The sequence below is a fragment of the Erigeron canadensis genome, chromosome 7, assembly GCF_010389155.1.
Source record: "Erigeron canadensis isolate Cc75 chromosome 7, C_canadensis_v1, whole genome shotgun sequence".
Classification (NCBI taxonomy): Eukaryota; Viridiplantae; Streptophyta; class Magnoliopsida; order Asterales; family Asteraceae; genus Erigeron; species Erigeron canadensis.
In genome coordinates this window covers 4,811,333-4,835,024 of record NC_057767.1, presented here as the reverse complement: position 1 = coordinate 4,835,024, position 23,692 = coordinate 4,811,333, and the positions used below count along the sequence as shown (strand labels likewise).

At 33.5% G+C, this 23,692-nt stretch overlaps 2 protein-coding genes and 1 long non-coding RNA gene across 4 annotated transcripts; 1 reads left to right on the top strand and 2 right to left on the bottom strand.

Moving 5' to 3' along the window:
- Nucleotides 1–7,239: 7,239 nt before the first annotated feature.
- Nucleotides 7,240–9,550, bottom strand: LOC122608013 (cysteine protease Amb a 11.0101-like). The gene is made up of 4 exons (XM_043781094.1): nucleotides 9,091–9,550; nucleotides 8,573–8,811; nucleotides 8,004–8,141; nucleotides 7,240–7,497 (listed from the first exon to the last, which is right to left on the bottom strand). The coding sequence occupies exons 1-4, from the start codon at nucleotides 9,548–9,550 to the stop codon at nucleotides 7,258–7,260; spliced, it is 1,077 nt and encodes a 358-aa protein (XP_043637029.1). The 3' UTR covers nucleotides 7,240–7,257.
- Nucleotides 9,551–11,405: 1,855 nt separating this feature from the next.
- Nucleotides 11,406–15,574, bottom strand: LOC122607858 (50S ribosomal protein L18-like). Of its 2 annotated transcripts, none has more exons than XM_043780926.1 (3): nucleotides 15,492–15,574; nucleotides 12,851–12,971; nucleotides 11,406–11,940 (listed from the first exon to the last, which is right to left on the bottom strand). In XM_043780926.1, exons 2-3 carry the CDS (start codon nucleotides 12,944–12,946, stop codon nucleotides 11,488–11,490), a joined length of 549 nt encoding a protein of 182 aa, XP_043636861.1. In that variant the 5' UTR covers nucleotides 12,947–12,971; nucleotides 15,492–15,574; the 3' UTR covers nucleotides 11,406–11,487. The 2 variants fall into 2 exon arrangements, with proteins under 2 accessions (XP_043636861.1, XP_043636862.1); XM_043780927.1 differs by having other exon boundaries at nucleotides 12,851–12,955.
- Nucleotides 15,575–17,301: 1,727 nt separating this feature from the next.
- Nucleotides 17,302–18,036, top strand: LOC122606622. The gene is made up of 3 exons (XR_006324964.1): nucleotides 17,302–17,362; nucleotides 17,483–17,536; nucleotides 17,770–18,036. It is a non-coding gene; the product is annotated as an uncharacterized LOC122606622 (long non-coding RNA).
- The last annotated feature ends 5,656 nt before the right edge of the window (nucleotides 18,037–23,692 follow it).

Here is a 23,692-nt window from a genome sequence, read left to right as displayed (position 1 = left end):
TTACTGTAGAATGTAAAGAATGTAAACAACTTTACATGAGATGAATCGGGCTTTTTATTTTAACTGGCATACAATTTATACTCCGCTAGCAAGAAGACACATAACCTTAATTTTGCACCATGTTATGCATAAAGTGACTAGTAGATTAACTCGTGTTTAATTAGTTGCAGTTTTATCACGTTTTATTTTTGTCAACAACAAGTTATATAATATTTTTTAAATATATATATTTACCGAACATATATAATCAACAACATGATATGATTCTTCTATGCATGTATGATTTGTACTTTTTTTTGTGGTTTTGGTAAACATGTATAAATAAGCTTATGTTATATTGTTTTGAGTTTCTTGGACATAGCCTACTTCGTTCATATCCGCTTATATGTATGCATGCTTACATGATAAGATTCTTATATCCTTGTATGACTTGTGTATTATGTTTTTTGTTTTGTTAAATATGTTTAAATAGACTCATGTTTTATTGTTTTGTTTGATTCGCTCTAAGATGATCTTATATATGTTCTTATGTATTTAATATATTCACTTGTTCTCTCATAAGCAGTCTTTTTATCTTTAGGTAGAGGTAATATGTCTCTACATCTTACCTCCCTTATACCTCACTTGTTTAGGTATATATTGGATATATGATTGCTGTTTCCGTTGTTATAAGTAACCAACAATAGATGGTTGTTATTTTTGAATTAGACTTTAAGAAAAACGTATAATAAATCTGCTCGAACATCAACTTTTCACAATAAACTTGTGTATCATTAAATAATGTGATCATATAAAATCAATATATAAATATCTCATTATATAGCACCAATTATAACATAGCAATAACAAAATTTGTTACAAACTTCATAACACTTCTGAAGAATATATTACAAGGATCTTTTATGTAAATATTAGATAGTTAAAGGTTTAGATGAAAGATTACAGTTAGGTCGGTTAGAAGTAGTTTTACATAATTTAGCTGTATATATAAAGTGTACTGAAACTAATGTATGTATCAATTCATTTTCATTTTCCTCATTTCTTATGAATAAGAATTCAGTTACTTCTTCATGGTATCAGAGAACGAATCGATCTCAAAACCCTATTTTTTTTTTTAATTTCTTTTCTGATCAATTGTTCAGGTTAACCGAAATCTGTACTCCTTTTGATTCGGATTGATTCTCCGATCAAATTAGGGCTTTTTTCCGATCTTTTTTTTAATTTTCTCAAATTAGGGTTTCAAATCTTGAAATTGTTGTTAATGGCGATTCCTGATCCAAATCAGAATCCAAATACGGCTAATTCAAATCCTATTAATGATCCATTGAGTTTGACTAACTCGGATCATCCTGGAATGGTTTAACTAATACGCCTTTTAATGGCGTAAATTTTCTGGCATGGAGTAGAAATATCAAAATGGCATTAGGAGCCAAGCTGAAATTGGGATTCATTGATGGTACATGTGCTAAACCAACAGATCCAGGTAGAGATGCAAATACCAGTTAACCGGTTTCGGTTATTTTTTTTAGCAACCGAAACCGGTTTTTTTTTTTTAAAAAAATAACCGGTTTCGATTAACCTATACCGGTTAATAACCGGTTTCTATATGAAAAAACTCCAACCGATGAAACCGATTTCGGTTAATATAAACCGGTTAACCGATAATGGTTAACCTATTTCCAGTTATTTTTAACCGACCACATCATAATATATATACCTTTTCTAGTGGAGAGGCCAAAAAATCAAGAAATACATTTCTAAATCTCTATGTGACTATGTGTAATTCCTATCATACGACTTCACAGATTTTTTATCATCTTCATTGTTGTTGACCAACTCAACAACCAGATCTAGTGCAAAAAAACATGATCCAAGAGTGTTGAAGGCACATATCCAACAGAGGAAGTTTTTGTGGGATTTTTTCTGTGTCAAACCCAAACATAAGGATTCAAGCTCCATGTCCTCCTTGTGTACAATTTTATCCCAAAACTATGCCTTCTTCTCCTTCTCTGGAAGTCTTTCTTTCTTTTTGTGCTTCTTATTATTCCTTAGTATTGTGTTTTATTGTCTTTCGTTACCTTTGTTACATATTATATATATATTATACATATATTAGTTGTTGGGTTTCTTCAAGATCTGGACTTTTCTAGTTTTCTTTTACTTTTTCTATATATTTATATGGGTTAACCGATTAACCGGTTTTTATTTTGTAAAATAACCGGTTCTAGGTTAACCGGTTAAAAATTGGTTTTGTTTTGAAAGTAGGAATCGGTTAGAAACCGATGTTAATGGTAACCTATAACCGGTTTGTACGGATTCGGTTCCTAATCGGTTAGGTTAACCGGTTAGACTTCGGTTCGGTTAAGTTAACCGGTTTTTTTGTACACCTCTAGATCCAGGATCGGTTGATACGCAAAGGTGGATCCGTTGTGATTTTATGGTGATCTGCTGGATATTGAATTCCCTGGCTCCTGAGTTATCTGAAGCTTTTATGTACACTCAATCCGCTGCTGAACTCTGGAAAGAGATAACCGAAAGGTATGGTCAAAGCAATGGACCACTAATATTTCAAATAGAAAGAGAATTAAGCAAGATCTCTCAAGGTAATCTCCCAATTGCTTCTCACTTTAACAACTCAAAAGATGTTGGGATGAATTAAGCAATTTGAATAGTGTGCCTACTTGTACTTGTGGTAAGATGGCTGAGTGCACTTGTAATCTAGTTAAGAAGATTCTTGAAATGAAAAATAAGTCTAAATTGATGCAATTTTTAATGAAATTGAATGATGACTATGAGGCTGTTAGGAGTCAGATTTTATCAATGGATACTTTGCCTAGTGTTAACAAAGCCTATTACATTGTTCAACAAGTGGAGAAACAGAGGCAAATCACCAACATTCCCATTGACCAGACTGCTTTCTTTGCCAATAACCATATTAAACAACCATATGGTTCAAAAAGAGATAGTAAACTGATTAAGTATGATCCAAAGGGAGATACAAAGAGGTTCTGCACCTATTGCAAACAGGATAGGCATTTATATGAACAATGTTTTGAAAGGCTAGGGTATCCAGATTGGTATAAAGGGAAAAAGGTTAAGAAGGGTACTAGATAGCCAATCAAGTAGGATATCAGTTTGAAGATACTGCTGCCAATACTCATGTTGCTGCCAATTCTCCTTTTGACACCAATTATGGAAATAATGGGCCAATTACACCAATAATGGATCAGCAACAATTGGTGGCTACTTTTTGTCAAGAAGTAGTTAAGATGCTTAACAGTGGCAAAAGCCCAATGATGGATCATGGCGCTACCTCTGCAAATCATGCTAGCACTTCTGAGCATGCAGGTTTTTCTTCATTTTACAGTTTCTGCCATGCATTTTTTCTAAATCCTGTTGCATATGCTTTATTATGCCATCCTGATTTAGATATTAAGAATGATTGGATTAGTGACTCAGGGGCTACTGATCATATGTCTCCTAATCTTGATCTTTTCCACTCAATTAGAACCTTACTTAAACCTATTCTTGTTAAGTTGCCAGATGGATCTTATAAACATGTTTCCATTATTGGTTCAGTCATATTAACTCCTCATGTTACTCTTATCAATGTGTTTATATTCCTGAATTTCAAGTAAATCTCCTGTCAGTTGGTTCTTTGGTGCAAACTAATAGATTAGTTGCTCAATTTTATCCTGATGATTTTGTTTTCTAGGACCCTTCTACTAATCAAGTGGTTGCACTTGGAAAAGGGTCCAACAAATTGTACATCTGCAAACCTACACCAACTAGAGAAGCTTTTGATGCCTCCGTTGTTGCTTTCTATGAAGATCATAAGTCATCTTTTCCTATTGCTTGTTTGTGTAAATCAATGAGTAATTTTGTTATGCCTAAGAATACTGTTGATCTTGACATGATTCATGCCAGACTTGGGGATTCTTCTTTGTCTAAACTTGCACATCTTGATGTTTGCAAACATCTTGATGCTTCAAAGTTTCATTGTGATACTTGTATGTTATCCAAAAATAATAGACTTCCTTTTAATTCTAGCAATTTCGTTTCTGAAAATGTGTCTGATCTTTTGCATATGGATCTTTGAGGTCCATACAAAGCTCCTTCTTTGAATGGAGCACATTATTTCTTCACTATTGTGGATGACAAATCTAAGGCTACTTGGACTTATTTGGTTCATACAAAAGACCAAATATTGTCCATTGTGTCTTCTTTTCTTTCCTATATAAATACTCATTTTAGTGCCAAAGTGAAATTCATAAGATCTGATAATGGCACTGAACTTGTTAATAAAGCTTGTTCTTCTTTCCTTCAGTCCAAAGGCATTATCCATCAAAGGTCTATGCCTTACACCCCATAACAAAATGGGGTGGTTGAAAGAAAGCATAGGCATCTTTTGGACACTGCTAGAGCCATAAGATGTCATGCTAACCTTCCTATAAAATTCCGGGGTGACTGCATTCTTGCAGCCACTTATCTCATCAATAAGATGCCAACTCAGTCCCTTTCATTGAAATCTCCATATGAAGTCTTGCATGGTAAACCTCCTTCTTATGAAAATCTCAGAGTTGTAGGTTGTCTTTGTTATGCAAATGTGCCCAAAATCTTTAGAAGTAAGTTTGACAACAAAGCCTGGAAATGTATTTTTCTGGGATATCCTTCTAATAATAAAGGATACAAATTGTATAATCTTGACACTCATGAGGTTTTTCTCAGCAGAGATGTAATTTTTAAGGAAACAATCTTTCCATTCAAATCTACTGGTAATCTACCAACTCCACCCACTTTCACTGAGTTTCCTTCTCTTGAAACTCAATTTTTTGATACCAATTCTGAATCTGATCAAGGAAATGTTCCAAATGAACCAATTTCCCCTTCTATCAATGATTCTAATTTTGACAGCCATGTTCCTATTCCTATCTCACAAACTGAAGGTGTTGCTCATCATAATTCTGGTGTTTCTATTGACCCCAGTTCTTCTAGTCACCATTATACTCCTAATCCTGATATCAACCTCAGAAGATCTTCTAGAAATACTTCTAAACCTAACTGGTTGAAAGATTTTGTCACCAAACCAACTAAATCTAAATCCAAGTCCACATATCCTTTGTTTACAGCCAATGCTGTCCAAACCATTCCTACTGATCATTTGATCTTTTTGGCTAATGTCATGGCTATTCATGAGCCATCTACTTATTTTGAAGCTTTTAAGAATTCTGAATGGGTGTCAGCAATGAATGTTGAACTCAATGCTTTAGAAAAGAATAATACTTGGGATTTGACCTTTTTACCTGAAGGACACAAAGCCATTACTTCAAAATGGGTGTATAAGGTTAAATACAAGGCCAATGGGGAGGTTGAAAGATACAAGGCCAGACTAGTGGTCAGGGGTTTTGTGCAACAAGAAGGGGTAGATTACAAACACACTTTCTCCCCTGTAGCTAAACTTGCTATTGTTAGGATCATCATTGCCTTAGCCACTGCTAAAGAATGGCAACTTCATCAATTATACATCAATAATGCTTTTCTACATGGTTACATTGACGAAGATATATATATATATATATATATATATATATATGAAACCTCCTGAAGGATATTTTAAGGCAAAAGAAGGACAAGTATGTAAGCTTAAAAGGTCACTATATGGATTGAAACAAGAATCAAGGCAATGGAATCAAGAGTTTACTAAGTTTCTTCTTACTCTTGGTTTTGTTCAATCAGAACATGATTACTCCCTGTTTATTAAGACTGCTAATGGGCAGATATTAATTGCTTTGGTGTATGTGGATGATGTACTCTTAACTGGTACATGTGAGGAAGACATTGTTTCTGTAAAGGTTGCTCTAGATGCTAACTTCACTATCAAAGATTTGGGGCTTGCAAAATATTTCTTAGAGATTGAATAATGTAGAACAAATACAGGGACTTATCTCAATCAGAGAAAGTACATTGTTGATCTTCTCCAAGATGCAGGCCTTACTGCTGCCAAGCCTGCAACTACTCCTTTTCCTTCTCACTTGATCAAGGTCAACCTTTACTTTCTGCTGAATCTTATAGAAGACTGATAGGAAGGTTACTTTATTTGACAATGACAAGGCCAGACATTTCATACCCTGTTCAACATCTTAGCCAATTTGTTTCTGCCCCTACTCATGAACACATGTAGGCTGCAAGGCATCTATTGAGGTATTTGAAAGCCACAGTCAATGAAGGTTTATTTTACCCTGTTCAGTCAGACCTACAGTTAACAGGGTTCTCAGATGCAGATTGGGCTTCTTGTGCAATTACTAGAAGATCATTAACTGGTTATTGTATTTTCATGGGTCATTCTCTTATTTCTTGGAAAACCAAGAAACAACCTACAGTTTCTCGATCATCTACTGAGGCAGAATATCGAAGTATGGCTGCCACAACTTGTGAAATAATGTGGCTCAGCTTCTTGTTTAAAGATTTACAGATCCCTGTTCGATTGCCAATTACTCTTTTCTATGATAATAAATCTGCACAGCTTATTGCTGCAAACCCTTGCTTCCATGAACGCATAAAACATTTGGAGATAGATGCTCATTTTACAAGAGACAATCAAATTTACAACTTGTTATCTAATGACCAAACCACTTTCTCAAGCACAACATTCCATCTTGAGTGCCAAGTTGGGCCTTTCTACGGCTCCAACTTGAGGGGGGGGGGGATGAAGAATATATTACAAGGATCTTTTATGTAAATATTAGATAGTTAAAGGTTTAGATGAAAGATTACAGTTAGGTTGGTTAGAAGTAGTTTTACATAATATAGCTATATATATAAAGTGTACTGAAACTAATGTATGTATCAATTCATTTTCATTTTCCTCATTTCTTCTGAATAAGAATTCAGTTACTTCTTCAACTTCATCACAAATAAACATTTGTTTGTTACAAACAGTTGGAAAGTTATTAAGTAACCAGAAAACTTGAAAAGTAGACTACTATTTCTTTGATGAATGTGATCCTAAGGTTTCTTCGGTAGCCTTTTCTTCAATGGCAGTTGTTGGAATAAAATGACTGAATTGATGGAGAATTGATGCCCAATGCGCGCGACTTCCGTATATTTGATCTTTTAACAACCACTTTAATTTGTATACAAGATTGAACATTTATTATATAACTATACTAGGTTATATAAATGAAAATTTATATCAAATTGATCAATTAGTCGCATGCACGCCTTGGTTGCTAGCTAGAATCGTCGTTGTTCTTCGATCTAGAGTTCAATATTTCTTGTTTCCGGGCCTTTCATAGGAACAGTGGCATATTGGTACATACCACATACGCCAACGGGGTCTTCAACTCCTCGTACCAGGCGTATGTATCCTTTCTCTCCCCATCCTTCTCCCCACGAGTTCTTGACTATCCAATACTTTTGTCCTTCCGGCGTCTCACCATATCCCACACATAACATGGAATGATTGATATTGGTACCACATGATCCCGTGAAAATTCCCTGTTTGTAAGAAGCACCATACGTGTATGTAGGTATGTTATATATATATATATTGTAGTTATAATTTACGTATTAAATCATATGTAATAAGTATTAAAATAAAACAAATCGTTGTATATAATGAAAATTTGTGTGCATTGTGTTCTATGAATCTTCATGTATCATTTTTATCATGATCCAATGATTGGTCAATATCTTATCATTTTACTTTATTACTATTTTTTTACAATAAGCAGCCTCTATTTATTTTGAGAGCCCATATCTTTTTACTTTTTTGAACGATAAATTTTGATAATTTACGTATCATTTTTTTTTATCTGTGTACTATTATTTGGTACAAACATGATATGCACAGAATTGATTGATGGATCAAAAATTATGATACGATTATCAATTCTCATTTATTTTACCTATATAGATCAGTTTTAATTTAAGAAAATAATTAAAAGAAACTAGTGAATGGTTTTAGAATATATTTAGGGAGGATGATCATTTTGTGTTATTACCTCTTTATAGAACATGAAATCACCCGAAGCATCTAAGGCAATTTCTACAGGCTGCCTTGCCAGTGAGTCCATTAAATCTGACTCAACGTTGATAGTGAGTCTCCAACCCCCATCAAGAGTTACCGAGTGATGTCCAAACTGCATGCATGCATGGCCAAATTAATTTGTCAATAACAAATATTAAAATGCTCGTACACAAATTAATATTTATCCGATATATAATCATATCGATCATATATATCGAAATATACGTAAAAATATATATACTCTCTTCGTCCCATTAAACTTGTCCATTTTTTGAATTTTCAAAGTCAAACTTTACAAACTTTAACCATAAATATTTTTAGTTGTGCTATATAATAGTTGATGAAAATTATACCAATGAAACACGCATCTAAAACACAATCAGTTTATATAACTTTCAATAAATACTATATAACACAAATAAAAATATTTGTGGTCAAACTTCATAAAATTTGACTTTGAAAATTTAAAAGTGGACAACCTTAATGGGACGGAGACTATATATATATGTATTCCAAACTAACTGTATGTGTGTACGTACGTACCTTTGCAAAACAACAGGTTTCTCTTACACCTACGTAAGGATAGCTCTCCTCGGTTGCTAGACCTCCGTGATCTTTGATGAATTGGAAAGCTTCACATGGCAGACCTCCACCACATGCATTATTTCTTCCATCGTTATCGCAGTCAAGAAGTTGTTGTTCCGACAATCGTACTAGTTGACCCGTTACGATTGCGTTTATTCCTTCCACTGCACCCACTGCCGCAAAAGCCCAACAACTTCCTGCATGCATGCATATAAATTTTATGTGCGTAACAAATGTTGGGGGCGCCAGATAGATAATGATCGAGGTTAATTTATTGCACTATATCATAAGGGTGATGAAATTTGTACCACAATAATTAAGTTATATAGTAACATACTGTACAAGTATCTAATATATTATTTAATTTGGTAAATTAAATCAAATGATCTGGTACTAATATCACTTCAATTCTTATATATATCATAAGGCCGGATACATGCATTTATCAAAAACCTTACAAAAAAAAAAGGTGTTACCACATTGCCCTTGATTCTTGACAGGAGTGACGGCGTTATGATTCCTCCAATCGACCTCTTTTGGGAGTTTACTCGCGTCTCCTGCAATACTTCCACCTCCAGAAGGAGCAGAACCTTTGATGGGACCATGAGGTCCTTTGAGAGCCAAATAATGCTCTATGTTTGAGGTGTAGGTTTTAAGCATCTCATGATGAGTCAAGTCAGCAAACTGGTTCAACTCCGACCTATATGTTTTGTTTTGCTTGTTTGAGGCATGAACACGTTGCACGTTGTACTTGAACACGTTGAAACGTTCCGGACCTTTTGCTTGCACTTTATGCTCGCTCCTCCACCTATCGTACAACCCCTGCAATCCCTGCTCCGATTCAAGCTCTTTCTCAAGGTAATGGAAGCTCTCCACATTAACACCCAAAATCAAGACTAGCGAAAGCGTAAACAAAATAAACTTGTTGATTTCCATTATTTCTTGTTGTCTTTTCTTGAAACTTGGTTTAATTGTAGAGAATGTGTTCATAGATAATTAGGTGTTATATTTATATAAGGATGTTGAGAATGTAATGATTCAATTACACAGTTGGTAATCAGTGTTTTTAGGGTGTATATATGGAAACTATAACTATTCTCTTTGCTTAGTTTTAGATTAGATTGATGAAATGGTTATACATTCATTGCCATCGAAATCCTTGGTATATATATGTTTAACAAGTAATATGGACTTATTTTTTGGTTATTACAAGTATTTCGTAGTACCTTTATCCCAAGTGTAGTGCTACAACATAACCAAGGATTTCAAAATGCATGTAACCAATTAATTAGCTAATAATATTGAATGTTTAATGTAGTGAGAAAAACATAATTTTCAACATTTTAGTATTCACCGGTACTGATCGAATATACGAGTACTTATAAAAAGAGATTGAGATAATATATGATATTATAAAACCTCAATCGACAAATTCATATTTTTGCTATATAATAACTAACTAATAATGCTTACATGTTTTCAAATCACTAATTAACGATTTTAATGGGTTTTTTTTTTAACGGCAAATTTAGGTTCAGCGGCATGCCTTTTCATATACCCAACTCCAATTATAAAGGAAACTCATTATGGGAAAACTCATATCTCCATTCCTAGAATCATTTTGCTCACACCAGGATTTGAACCCAAAACCTACTTCACCATATACATTGGTATAAATCATAGTTTAAATAGTTTTTTTTATTATAAATAGAAATAATAATTATATTAAAAATTAATTACTAAATGTAGTAATTACGAAAAAGTGATTTTGGGTCCATCAAGTCATTGCCTTCCAAGTACATGTTTTTTCAATCCGAGGATCTTAAGTTGAACAATTTCATGAAAAACTTATGATCCTTAAAACTCTGTGTTATCTTATCTATAGTTCTAAACGACATTACACGTAAGTACGTAGGACAATGGCTATAACATGTCAAGTTGTCAACTATGACACACCAGATGATGAGATTAACATTATGATAAAAGTCTATAGAAGGAAACCCTTTTTGTTTGTCTTTATGTATTTACAAACTTTTAGCTGATTAAAAAAGAGTAGAATTCCTGAAATTTTAATTGTCAAAAGTGGGCGTCTAGTATCATTGAAGGAATAAGAGAAATTAGCTATTGTGTTATATGGTACATGTGTAATTACCTACTTACAATGTTTCTACTTTTTTTAATCGACAGTTTTTAACTATTTGCGGCTAGTAGTCAAGTTGGAGGAGGTGGTGGTGGTAACTTGTTACTGACACCATGATTATTCAGTTTTTAAATCCTAGCAAAGTACAACTAAATAGAATAACAATTTAGTAAAAGAGGAAAAGTTAGATAAAGCATTCAGTATCCATCTTAGATAAAATGAAGGATTAAGTAAAATTCAAGGGAGGGGGTTATATAAAATTCAGGAGGGCTATGTATTTATCAAATTCAAAGATTTAATTTGTAACTTTATGTAATACGGATCATTTTCCCATGAATTTATAAGTACACAAGTACACAAGTACTTATAAAACTTATAAAATATTAATGAAGATAGTCCACTAGCTTTACAGGTTTGCAATGGCAGATTGTGTTAAAAAATAAAAAATAAAATAAAATAAAAATAAAACCCTGAAACATTTATATTTAAAGCTTGGAGTGCATGCATGACAATGGGAAAGTTTATATACTAGGACAAAGTTCGGTTTCTATTTTTTGTTAAGTTTACTAACAACTTCAACAAAATTGTCAAATAGAAAGATAGCAAATAATAACCCAATTGGGCACCATGTTGATTAGGGAACACTACATCTAACTATCTGATAACCAAACATTATGTAACAAAAGCAGAACATCCCTTACTTTACTAGGTGAAGTCATTATACATGGTCAATTTAATCAAGATAAATTTTGACATCAATACCATTATCAATAAGGGATTGAACTACTGCTCTAATTTTACCTTCAAACTTATCCCTTTCTCTTGGAGTATAAGAAGCCGTGTATACATCAGCTTCTCTAGCCCGCTCAGATAATATCCTCCCGATAGCCATACAAGCAGGAATATCTGAACGAGATTTAAGCGCAGCTTTGATGTCCTTTGAGTTGGTACCAGCAACTGCAACTTGCTTGCTTGTTACTCTGTGAGTAAGAGAGGCTGAAACGAACCGCTTTGAAATGAAAACATCTAGTGTGAATGGCTCAATGTAAGCTATTGTACGTTGTTTGAAGGATATGTGTTTGTTTGGGTTCTTGGATTTCTTTTCTTTCTGGTAGGTGTATGGACGACTGTTGTCATCATCCAGGAAGTCCTCTACTCCAAAAAAGCTTCTTGTTGAACAATGAGGCTGCCAAGAAACATTGTTAAACACCATATATAGGAAACTAAAGACCCTGTTTATAGAAATGGCAATTTTGACCCATTTCATTGTGAATGGGTCAGAGTGGATTCAAGTTATGTTTCAGAATAAACGGTTAAAAGTAAGATAAAAACTGAGATTTCACAAAGCTTCCAAACTAACAATGCACCGGAAATAAAAGAAAATTGAAACCCCCTATTTTTGACCAACCATAGTCTCTGCTTATCTAGCAACAGTTTAATTCTGAAACTTGTTTGCTTACTACTGCATTTCAAGAATTCATTTTTCAAATCAACAAAATCATAAGTTAGCAATTGCCAAGTAACGCAAACATTTTGAAAATTATTGTTGTGACTTGAAAAATTGGAATAAGGTAATATAGAAGGAATAAAAAGGTTGATAAGCCACAGCTTATCGCAATAATCAGTTTTCTAACTTTCTTAGACCAACTTCTATATGTTTCTCCACATGTGCTTACCTATTGGTCCTAGTGCAGTAGAGTTGGCATACAATAAATAACCCATAGGTGCTAACCATAACAATCAGAACAGGGAATCATAGGAACTTTACTCCAACCAATTAAAAATAGATATTTCACAAAGTAAAATAAAAAACTGATATTTTACAAGTTAAGTCAGTTTATAGGACTTACAAGATGGTACATGATAGATGTAATTATTGTGCCCCAAAACTAACAAGCAATTATTGTGTCCAAGATATTTACAATAGTATATGAATATTAGCCAATATGTGATTTTAAAGTCAGGTCTAATGGTTGCAACATTACAAAAGCCCACTACTGTCTGCAAGCTGTCATTTCAGTTTGAAACTTTCCTTGTTCCAAAAGTTTGTTCATAAGCAAAGTCTTAATAAAAAAGAGATCAAAATCACTATGTACCTGACCACTGTGTATCTGTCTACTTAGAGCCTTCAGACAGAGCTTGGTCTTCTCATCTCGATGCATATATGCCGAAGAGCATATCCGTTTCAACATGACTCGCAACTGCTAAACAGGATATCTAGTCATTGTTCGCACGAGAAAATAGTTAGCATACTTTCTTTCCAGTTGTATTTAAAGAAACCATAACGTAATAAAAACTGTTTGAGAGATGTCTAGTCATAGAATTGGGTAAATTATATGAGAATATTTTGAAGTTTACACCTTTTGCTATCATATGTATCATTCTTATAAACTTCGTACTGTACGTATTAAACATTCAATTTATATGTACGACATAACCTCTTCATCGGGTAAACGGTTTTCCAACGTGGCAGCCATATACACTGCCACATCACCAACCAGCTACAACAAGAACATTTGAATGTTTGATGTATAAAATAGGATAAACTTTGTTCAATACATACAATAGCCCAGTCTGTAGAGCTCAATAGATTTTAATATACTTTCCCTAAAAAGCTAACACGCAAAAGTTGAAAGAAACATAAACTATATAGATAATCCATCTTCCAAAGGTTCTAAAACTTTGACAAATATAGTTCCAAAGTTAACCGTGGAGTAAGCTTGTAATTAATTTTCACTTACAGCTATTTCAACTCATCTGAACCATTTGAGAGATAGGATAATTTTGAACAATTACTAAAATTTGCTTCCTAGTTCCTACAATTTGTCATATGTTCCCAGATTTCCGACAAGGCTCTAGCTACCAATTCTATAGATCATTTCTCCAGAAGTCTTGAAATAAAATCCTCGATCAATCTTACTTTGAGGCGAAGAGGCAATCTGACCTCACTTACGTGAAAATGCTCAATTTGGTTTATGTCTAATTAATAATGAAGATAAAGGTGGCAAAACGGGTCAAAACAAGTGTGCAGGGGCATATAATTTTACAGACATTAGTATTAGTATAATATTTAGGGTTATTAGGAACTATCTATAGGTAATATTATATCTAAACTAGTTTAGTACTTCACATTATATATTTATAATCATAATCAATCAAATACAATATCTAACCCGACCCGGTTCGACCTTTCACCCAACGTGACATCTGTACTAAATTAAACACAATGACATAATAAATTGCTTACAAAATTCCATATCCGACACCCTATCTTAAATTTTTTTTAAAAATGGCCAAGATTCGAAATGGTAAGAGTTATTTGTTGTATTAGCTGCAGAAATGCAATGGACAGATCTTCAGCTTGATGTGAAGACGTGAAGTCTGCCTTTTTTAAATGGGGAACTAAAGGAAGATGTTGTTGTGCAACAACCCTAATACTTTGAAATCGCCGAAGAAGAACTTAAAGTTTTTTTTGGGTATAAGGGTTTACCCCACTTAAACTTTTATACCAACAACAATGGTAATAGTACAAAATAAGTAATGTGGCTAAGATACCACATTAGTTTCTTATACGACATGCCATATAAGATTAAACCTAGTTATAAAAGCAAACCAACAATCTAACCAGCTCTATGCTATTAACAAAATCAATACATAATCAAGCTTGAAAAAGCATACCCCTAAAGCGTGATACAGCATGGATTTAAAAGAAGCCCAAATGAGCTTACACTATATGTAAAAAGACATGGAATTGAAGGTATTATGGCAGTAAGTTTGTATGTAGATGACATGATCTACACAAGTTCGTCTGTGCAGCTTATTTCCGAGTTTAAGGAGGCTATGATGAAGAATTTTAAAGTATCAGACTTAGGGAAATTGAGCTACTTTCTCGGTCTTGAAGTCCAACAAAGAGCAGATGGTTTTTTCTATCATAACAGAAATATGCTAATTATATTGTCAATCAATTTAGTATGGTGGGCTGTAAAGCAGCAGGAACTCCAATGAATGTTAGTTAAAAATGTTACGATGGTACATGGATAGCAGATGCAAGAAACTTCAGAAGTCTTGTAGAACGTTTGATATATAAATCACTCACACTCGGCCCGATTTAAGATATGCCGCTGTTACTGTATCTAGGTTTATGCATTGTCCAAGTAAACAACATTTTGGAGCCACAAAGAAAACACGGTTTCGAATTAGTAGACTATTCTGTCAGTAATTGTGCAGGAGAAAATGGATCAAGATTCAAAAATAATCAGTTGGACATCAAAGAAGCAAGCTACTGTCGCGGTAGCTTCAACCGAGGGGGCGGAGTATGTTGCGGCCACAAAAGTAAGCTACTTTTTCGGCATTATCTGTTTCGCACGTTTCTTATGTAACGCCTATAACTAAAGTGCTGGTTTGTAATTCAATTAACATTACATCCATCTTTCATTAAAACCTACATTGCTCTATTAATATCCAAACAGGGTTTGTTTTTATTTTTATATATATATAAATATATAAAACAAAAAATCACAGAAAAAGGTTAAAATAGAAAGAAATATGAGACATAGTCGAGGTTTCCGGAAAGTGGATGGACGGCGAAGGGATGACCGGAGAAGGGTGGTCGGCGGCTGGTGGAGAAACGAATAAATTAGGTCTCGATATGGGGATTTATATATAGACATATATATATACCAAATGATAAATCAAAACGAAGAAGAAGAAACGAACATATAAATCATATGTACATACCAGATGATAAAGTCGTCGGAGGTGAATTCGTCAGTCGCCAGTTTGGTGGACTGGTTTAACATCATGTGAGTTCGAATCCTACTTGTGATTTTTTTACTTTTTTAATCATTATACTTTTTTTTTTACTTAAATATTTTTTTTTTTTACATGTGCACGCACTTCCTACCTAACATGGTAAAGACCTACTCAGCATGGTTAGTCGGTTGTCTTAACCGGATTCCGCTACATCCAAACTAAGTCAGCTGCCAAGGGAAAACTTAGTTGTTTTATACTTGTACTAGATTTAAGACTCGTCAATAATAGATCTTCATACATTTAATTCATAAAAGCTTATAATTTTAAAAATATATGGTTCTAAGTGACTAGTGTTATACTTTGTAAGTTCTAGTAAAATAATCATAGATTCGTCACTGTCATTATTAGCTGAGACAAATTGATGAAATTGTTTGTCGTAGTCATTCCACAAAACACATGCTAAAATAATTTCTCTATTATATAACTTTTTGAAACTAGTTATACTCATAATGTGATATTATTATGAAAGACAATTAAGAATTATAACATAAACATATATACTTGACATTTAAGTATATGTACTTGATAATGATGTGGGCTCATAACACGAATATGTTTATTTTCAATTAGTATTAATACATATACTTGAATGTATATGATGGTTATGATAATTAGATAACAATTAGGATTGTTTTCATATTTTTAGATAACAATTATGACTCTTGATTTGAGTGACAATTGTAACTTAAAAAAATTAAATAAAATACTTTTTGTAACTTTTTTTATAAAAATTAAAAAAAAATCCTTGAATGTTGATCGCTAAAAATAAATATAAGTTAAGTATACAGGGCTAAAAAGCGTAAACTATTAATGGAAAACCAAAAAGTATAAATTAATGAGACTTTTTTTACAAATTAATATAAATATTAATATAATAATATATTTGGATAATGATTATTAGGATTTTTAATTTATAATTAATCTAAATGATGACATAAGCGAGAGTCAATGTGATAAAATTGAGCGATTTGATTGGTTAATAAGTCATTAGTTTAACTGTCTTATAGTATATATTAAGATTAAGATTAAGATTTGGAACGTATGATCTAAAATTTCGATTACCAATGATGAGTTGGTGTAGTGGTTTGGAGTTTCCCTGGTGACCTATAGGTCTTAGGTTCGAATCTCCATTCCACCAACTTTGAGATATAGGTAGTCCTTCTATGAGGGTTTGGTTTGGGTATACCCAGGTTCAAATCTGAGAGGGCAGAGTTTACCCCTATTAATTGTCATGCCTTCGGGCGGATTAATAGGGGGTTTTGGGTATTTGAAATAGGCAATTCTATTTCGAATGAGTTCTCTAGCGCAGACCCGGTTAAAACAACGTATGCTAGACCTCTCGCTGTCAAATCGCGATACGGAGTTTCAAGCAAAATTCACCTTTAAAAAAAAAATCTAAAATTTCGAATTCTGACTTTTTTTACCCAGCCAATCTTTAATGCTCGACATTTGAATACTAACACTGTGTGTTCTTGGGTTGAAAAAAAGAATGAAAAGAAACTAAGCGAAAAAATATATTAAGAATGAGTTCTTGAGTTTGTTTATAGAAAAAAGAAAAAAAGTGATTGGAAAAGAATTAAAAGGGCGGGCCTTATGAATTTTGCATATCAACTTTTCCGCCTAATTTTGGGCTGATTGTAAAGGAATACAAACAGGCATCTCATTAATTACTAATGTACCCTCTATCTCCCTATATAATATGAGTACTTTTCTTCTTCCCTCCAAACTTAGTCACCTGCGTCTTCTCTTTGGCGCCAAACAAAGTCTGTATCTCTTCCACAACCATGGATCTTCAGGTAATTAACTTCTTCACATCTATTCATCTATGTTTTTGTTGATTTTCTCATGTTATTATTTAGGATATTTTTTCTTCCACTTTTTTGTTTACTTTGTTTATCAACAATGATCAATGACAGGAAAATAATAGCAGCATTAGCAATATCAAGTTAGTGGAACAATAGAGTTATTTGGTATGTTCATGAAGAATATTAATTAATCTGAATTAATTTGTTATTTGTCTTGATTGGAACTTGATATATCCATGTGCTCTTATAATGCTTGTTAGATCTATTGTAGGATCATAATAGTTATCATAATATCTAATATTTTATGTTTTTTTTAAGCATGAGACCGGTCTTTGTTCAATTTTACTTACTTGTTTTATCAAAGTTATTGCTACATAAAGCTATTCCATTTTATGTAGAAATCAATCATGAACAAAAAAGGAAACGATGGATCAACTAGAAAGATAGAGCTTCTTGTTTGGAATGGACGGATGGATGATGCATTTACTTAAGCAATGCTCTAAGCCATACTTCTGCAGATGTGTGTTACCTGTATTGTTTATAAACATTCTGTTTGTGTAATTTTGGTCTCATAGCTACAAGTATTAAAAAATAAAATGATGCTATGAGCCATACTTCTGCAAATGTGTGTGTGCTGGTTGATTATTATAATTATATTGACAATAAAGGGGCTAAATGCTATGTGGTTGTATCATTGATCGGACTTTTATGGCATTGACTTGCGGATAGATGCACAAAGACCATTTTTGTACAAAGTTGCTAGCTAATTTGCTATGTAGTTGTAACTTAGTGGTCAATTTACAATTAACAAGACCTTTTTCATACAAAGTGGAGATGTGAAACAACTTATGGTTGTAAATTGCATTTTAATTGAAATGGATATAGTTATTGTTAAAAGGGTATAATTATTAATTTATCATTTTTCATTTCTTTCTCTCAAACTCAAGAACATAAAAAGGTTTAATTTCACATCTTTTCCTTTCATTCTCATAAAACTTAAGAACACAAAAGTATGATGTTTTTCTTTTCTTTTATTTTTTCTGTTATCTTGATTTAAATACAAACTTGAGAACACAATGTAAAATAAAGCATGTAGAATGCTGTACAAACTAAAGTGATTATTTTTTTTTACTAGACGGGTACCCGCACGTTACAACAGTGATTATATAAAGTCTACAAAATTACCTAACAAGAATAAACAATACAAGGAAATAGAGCTATAAAATGTTAAAGGATTACTTTTGGTAAATCATTGGTATTGAATGTCAGGAATGTAAAATGAATAGGGGTATTTTTTTATTGTTTTTTTGATATATAAAGTTATTTTAGATAAAGGCTAACATTGTGTTCTTGAGTTTGAATATAGATAAAAGAAAAGAAAGAAAGCTAAGTGATTTGAAATGAAAGGACACCACTTCCTTCCTTTCAATTTACCCCAAAAATGGGATGATTGATTTTAAACTAAATTTATTAAAATCTTTCGTTCTTTTCATTTCATTTCACTCCAATTCCTTCCTTTAAAAAACTCAAAAACCCAAAAATTATAACATCCTTTAAATTCTTTTCCTTTCGTTCACAAAATAGACTCAAGAACATAGTAAAGTTTTAAGGGAAAAAAAAAGCATTTGTTTATATAGATTTGGATCAAATATAAATGCCACTTGCTTTTTAACTCTTCATAAGCACTGCAGTTTTTTAACTTCAATTTAACCAACCTCAATTTAATGCCTTTCAAAATTTGTTCCATAATCTTCTCCTTAGGAACATTAATATGGTTAAATACCTTCTGCAGCTAAAGCAATTCTTTGAACAACATTATACTTATACTTATTCATTAAAAAAAATGTATCCCAGTATATCAATTGATGCATACTCCAAAATTGTATCTCGAAACAATAAAGTTTGACAAAATAATACTATACTCCAAACTATACATAAAACCCAATTATGGGCGGCGGGGTGTGTACAGCTCGAACAAAGCAAAGAGAAAAGAAGAAAGTATGAAAATTAGAATGAACTTTATGACTAAAAAAGAAAAGTAAGCTACTGCTCAGTGCCGTCGCGGGTTTTTGAGCCCTAATACCTCGACGGTGTATGAGGAGGTTCAGATATATACCCTACCTAAGTAAAGAGGCTGCTTCCGGTTTCTACCTAAATGGTAGAAAAAGCCCTCCAACCTTTGCATTGAATGAACTTTATGACTACACAAGCTAATTCCTATCCAAATTAGGAGGTATGGTTTTATTTGAGTTTGTTATTGATTAAAGTTCTTGTCAAAAATGAAAAAAGTAAGTAACTGCTCAGTGCCGCCTTCCGCGGGTTTTGAGCCCCAATACCTCGACGATGGGGGAGGTTAAGATGTAGGCATACCTTACCTCTACTTAAGTAGAGAGGCTGCTTCCAGTTTCTACCTAAATGGTAGAAAAGACCCTCCAACCTTTGCATGGGATGAGGATCGAACCCATGACCTCTATCTCCAGAGGCAAGGGTGTTTACCACTTATCCAACCATGATGCTTTCAACAAATTTTATAGTAAGTAACTCCCAATACCGTCTTTCACGGGTTTTGGGTCCCAATACCGTCTTAGACGGTGTATGGAGGAGGTTGAGATGTAGACAGCCTTACCCCTACCAAAGGTAGAGAGACTGCTTCCATGTTCTACCATAGGTAGAAAAGGCCCTCCAGCCTTGCTGGGCATGAGGATCGAACCCTTGACCTCTATCTTCAGAGGCAAGGACTCCAACTACTGATCCAACCCAACAAATTTTTCAAAGTGTTTAAGAAATTCAGAACCCCAAACATATTTGGTATATAAATATAAATTTAATGGTGGTGTTATTATAATGGAGGTTTTTGCTAGTTAATCATTTTATCTTTATTATGGTCTTTGGCTATTGACATTATATTGGTGGAGTAAGCAAAACACCCTAATTCTTGAGTTGAATCACGTATGAAAACTAGCAAAGACGAGAAGATAGACGAATGGTTTAACTAAATTGTGATTACATGTGTTAGGTGCTCATAAGGGGACTTGATATTGTGAACTTGTTGTTCGTCGTGGGCAAGGAGAGTATATGTATATGTATGCATTCTGTGATGGGGGCTAATATGATTTGGAAAACAAATCATAATTAGTCGTTGTATATGATATGTGTGAGGCCACAAGTCTTGGGTGATGACTCATGAGCTTGATGGTGTATTATGGATCCATATTAGGTATGTATGATGGCTAGGATGAAATGTAAGACCCGGTTGACATTAACGTTCCTAACGAGATATGTTATGTTGTGGCCATGATATGTAATGCATATATGTATATATACTACTAAGCATTAGCTTACTTTCTTAGTGGTTTACATTTTATAGGAGACTCAAGCGGAAGAAGCAAAGACAAGGTTGATTAGAAGATTGTCCAGTAGAAGCTTCTTTTGAGGTAAAATTATCGTTAGAATTTATATTTTGTCTGGGGCTAGCTATCCCGCTACATGTGCTCATGATACGTAATGTACGCCCCTTTTTGGTTGTCAAAGAGGCTACATTGGAGTAATTAGATAGTACTGTTGAGTATTTGGACATGTTGGTTGTTATCATACATGTATAATAGTTTAACTTAAAGTTTTATCACGTTATTTTATATGGTGTATTTGCTAGTTTATACAATCTCAATTTGACATAAGATTCTATTAAACAATGGCTGTTTGGCCTTCTTATGAGTCAACTTTTTATATTTTGAGTTCATGGTTAACGTTATGAAAGTAAGAAATATGTACACTTTAAGGGTTTGGTAAATGAGTTAATATATCGGATTCAAATTTGGTTAAATAAAATGAGACCTGATTAAATTGTTTTTGTTTTAAGATAAATATTTGATGAGTAAAAGTTTACGAGTACCTATAAGCGTTTTAAATTTTGGGGAGTTACATGGAGTTTTTCAAGATTGGTTCAAACGGGTTCATATTCTTGAGGGTTTTAGTGACTTTTATTGTGTCTATATCTTTATTTGTGGTATTTGAATTTAGGGAAATCTTTGTTGATTGACATCAATGTAGTTGCAATAGGGTTGCAAATGTGTTTTCCTTGAAAATAGATGCTAAAGGTTTATATGATTCATTTTCACCAATTGATCTTACATCTCCGTTGTACAAAAATAAAAAATAAAATGGAGTTTGATTTTAGAATAAGTTTTGATGAAATAATGAAGGACAATGAGTTTTTTAAGAAGGACATAATTCCCGAAGTGGGTGATGATATTGTTCAAAATGTTTGTAAAGAAGATGTGAATAAAAGAATTGTTTGATGAAATTAATTCGAAGGGGTTTGTAAACGATGATAAAAATGAGGTGGAAGCTGAAATTATAGATAATGCATGTAAGGTGTTTGATAAAATGCCTATGAACATAATTCTCAACCAAGATTTAATACGGGAGATGGGCAACAACATTGAGTTGTTGGGCATTGAAAAATGTAGTAAAAATGGGTTTGAAGTTTTAGAACATGTAGGGAACTTGACCGTTTCTTTCGGTCCGTCAAAGTTTGGCGAATGGAAATGGCATATAAAAGGAAATGCTACGTGTGGATTCGGACATATGGAAATGGCCAAAAAGAAAAAAAGAAGTGTAAAAATGTAATAAGAGAGGCTGCTGTTTTCATTACCAACAAGCTATTGTCGACAAAAATTTGGAGATTCTCACTTGGTTCAAAAAAGTTGTTTTTTAAGTTCCATATATTAGTTAGTGGAATGGTATTCCACAATTAGCTGGTTTTGATGTTGTTTGGTCATGCTTGATCTTGAATGTGATGCTTTGTTATTCGATGCAATGCTGTGTAAAGACTAAAGATTGCGGTTCTTGGATTACGGTTATTAGTGGGTATGCGAAACTGGATGAAACTTTGAAGTTGTTTAATAGGGTGTGGGACAAAAATGCTATCTTTTGGAATGTTAAGGTTCTGGGATTTTTAAGGAATGGTGATTCGAAGAAAGCAGCCGGGTTGTTCAAGAAGGCGCCTGAGCCATATGATGCTTCTGTTAGTGCACTTAGATCGGGTCTTAATAATAATAGGGAATTAGATGAAGCTGAAAAGATTCTGTTGGAGATTTCGTGTTTTTACTCTATGATCGCTGGGTATGGCTGGAAGGGAAGGATTGAAGATGCTAGACACGTTTTTAATCTCATCTCATCTCACCATGATCACATGAGATCTGACAGCTTTAAAAGCAACTTTATGTCATGCGATGTTATGATTATGTGCTATGTGGAAGCCAATGCTTTTGTTCTGCGAGAATTCTGTATGAGGATATGATGGATAGGGACACATTTTTATGGAATACGATGACAAATTGTTACATCGATTTGACATGGAAGAAGCTTGTATTTTGCTCACAAAAAAGCCAAACCGTGATGTATATACATGGAATTCATTGATATCAGGGTTTTCTCATATTTCATAATTTAAAAAACGAAAAGGGTCAAGGGTGAAATTGAATCCGGATTCGGTTACGAAGATTAAGAGTGTGAAGCTATCTACTATTGTTGGTAACAGTAATGAGGTAGACCAAGATGCAAACCGAGTTATTGTTCAAGTGGAGGATTTAACTGTTAGGGGAGAACAAAACAAGATTATGAGCATTCCAGAAAAAGAGATGCCACACGGTTCAAGTGTTGATAAAATGATGATGATATTATTACAGGAAAGTCTTATCATGCTGATGCAAACAAGAAATTCAAGATGTTTCATCTTCTGATGGATAACAAGATGCAACAAATGAAGTCGACTATAAAAGCATCATCATTGGTGTTTACCTTGTAAATGGCACCATCATCCAAAACTTGTGTTGGCTTCTGAAATTTGACAAAAGCCATTCTATAAGAACGAATAGTTACAGTATATGTGCATTAAGAAGAATTTGTGAAGATCTCGAACTTTCTTCTATGCCATACCAGCCATTGCTTCTCGCCATATTTCACACTATCTGGGTGGCAGAGCAGAAGTTATGTTCAAGCAAAGCTTATGATAATATTGTCTTATTTCTTGCGTCGGGCTAGGAGAATGATGACGAAAATGAAGAGTTGTCCTTTTTCATTAGTGGAAGTTATTTTTTGGAAGACACGTAAAGAATGTCATTATCAATTGTGAATCGATGTCCAAGATCTTGGCAAGATGAGAAATGGGTATAGAAAGAGGGGAGATGGTCCCTCACATAAAGAGCTTGGTGATGCTGATACCTCTCATAGAAATGAATGGGTTAGGAACAGCTTAGCCGATATACATAGCAATAATGAAGCTGATGTTGTGGTACCACTATTGGAGAGATGTTGACC

What these genes read in the sequence shown, in the direction of transcription:
- LOC122608013 (XM_043781094.1), bottom strand. Translation starts at nt 9,550, where the DNA reads ATGGAAATCAACAAGTTTATTTTGTTTACGCTTTCGCTAGTCTTGATT. An exon ending in CAAGAATCAAGGGCAATGTG is followed by an intron (nt 8,812 to 9,090) that starts GTAACACCTTTT and finishes GCATGCATGCAG; the next exon opens with GAAGTTGTTGGGCTTTTGCG. An exon ending in ATTTCATGTTCTATAAAGAG is followed by an intron (nt 7,498 to 8,003) that starts GTAATAACACAA and finishes TCTTACAAACAG; the next exon opens with GGAATTTTCACGGGATCATG.
- LOC122607858 (XM_043780926.1), bottom strand. Translation starts at nt 12,946, where the DNA reads ATGTTGAAACGGATATGCTCTTCGGCATATATGCATCGAGATGAGAAG. An exon ending in GACAGATACACAGTGGTCAG is followed by an intron (nt 11,941 to 12,850) that starts GTACATAGTGAT and finishes GTTTCTTGGCAG; the next exon opens with CCTCATTGTTCAACAAGAAG.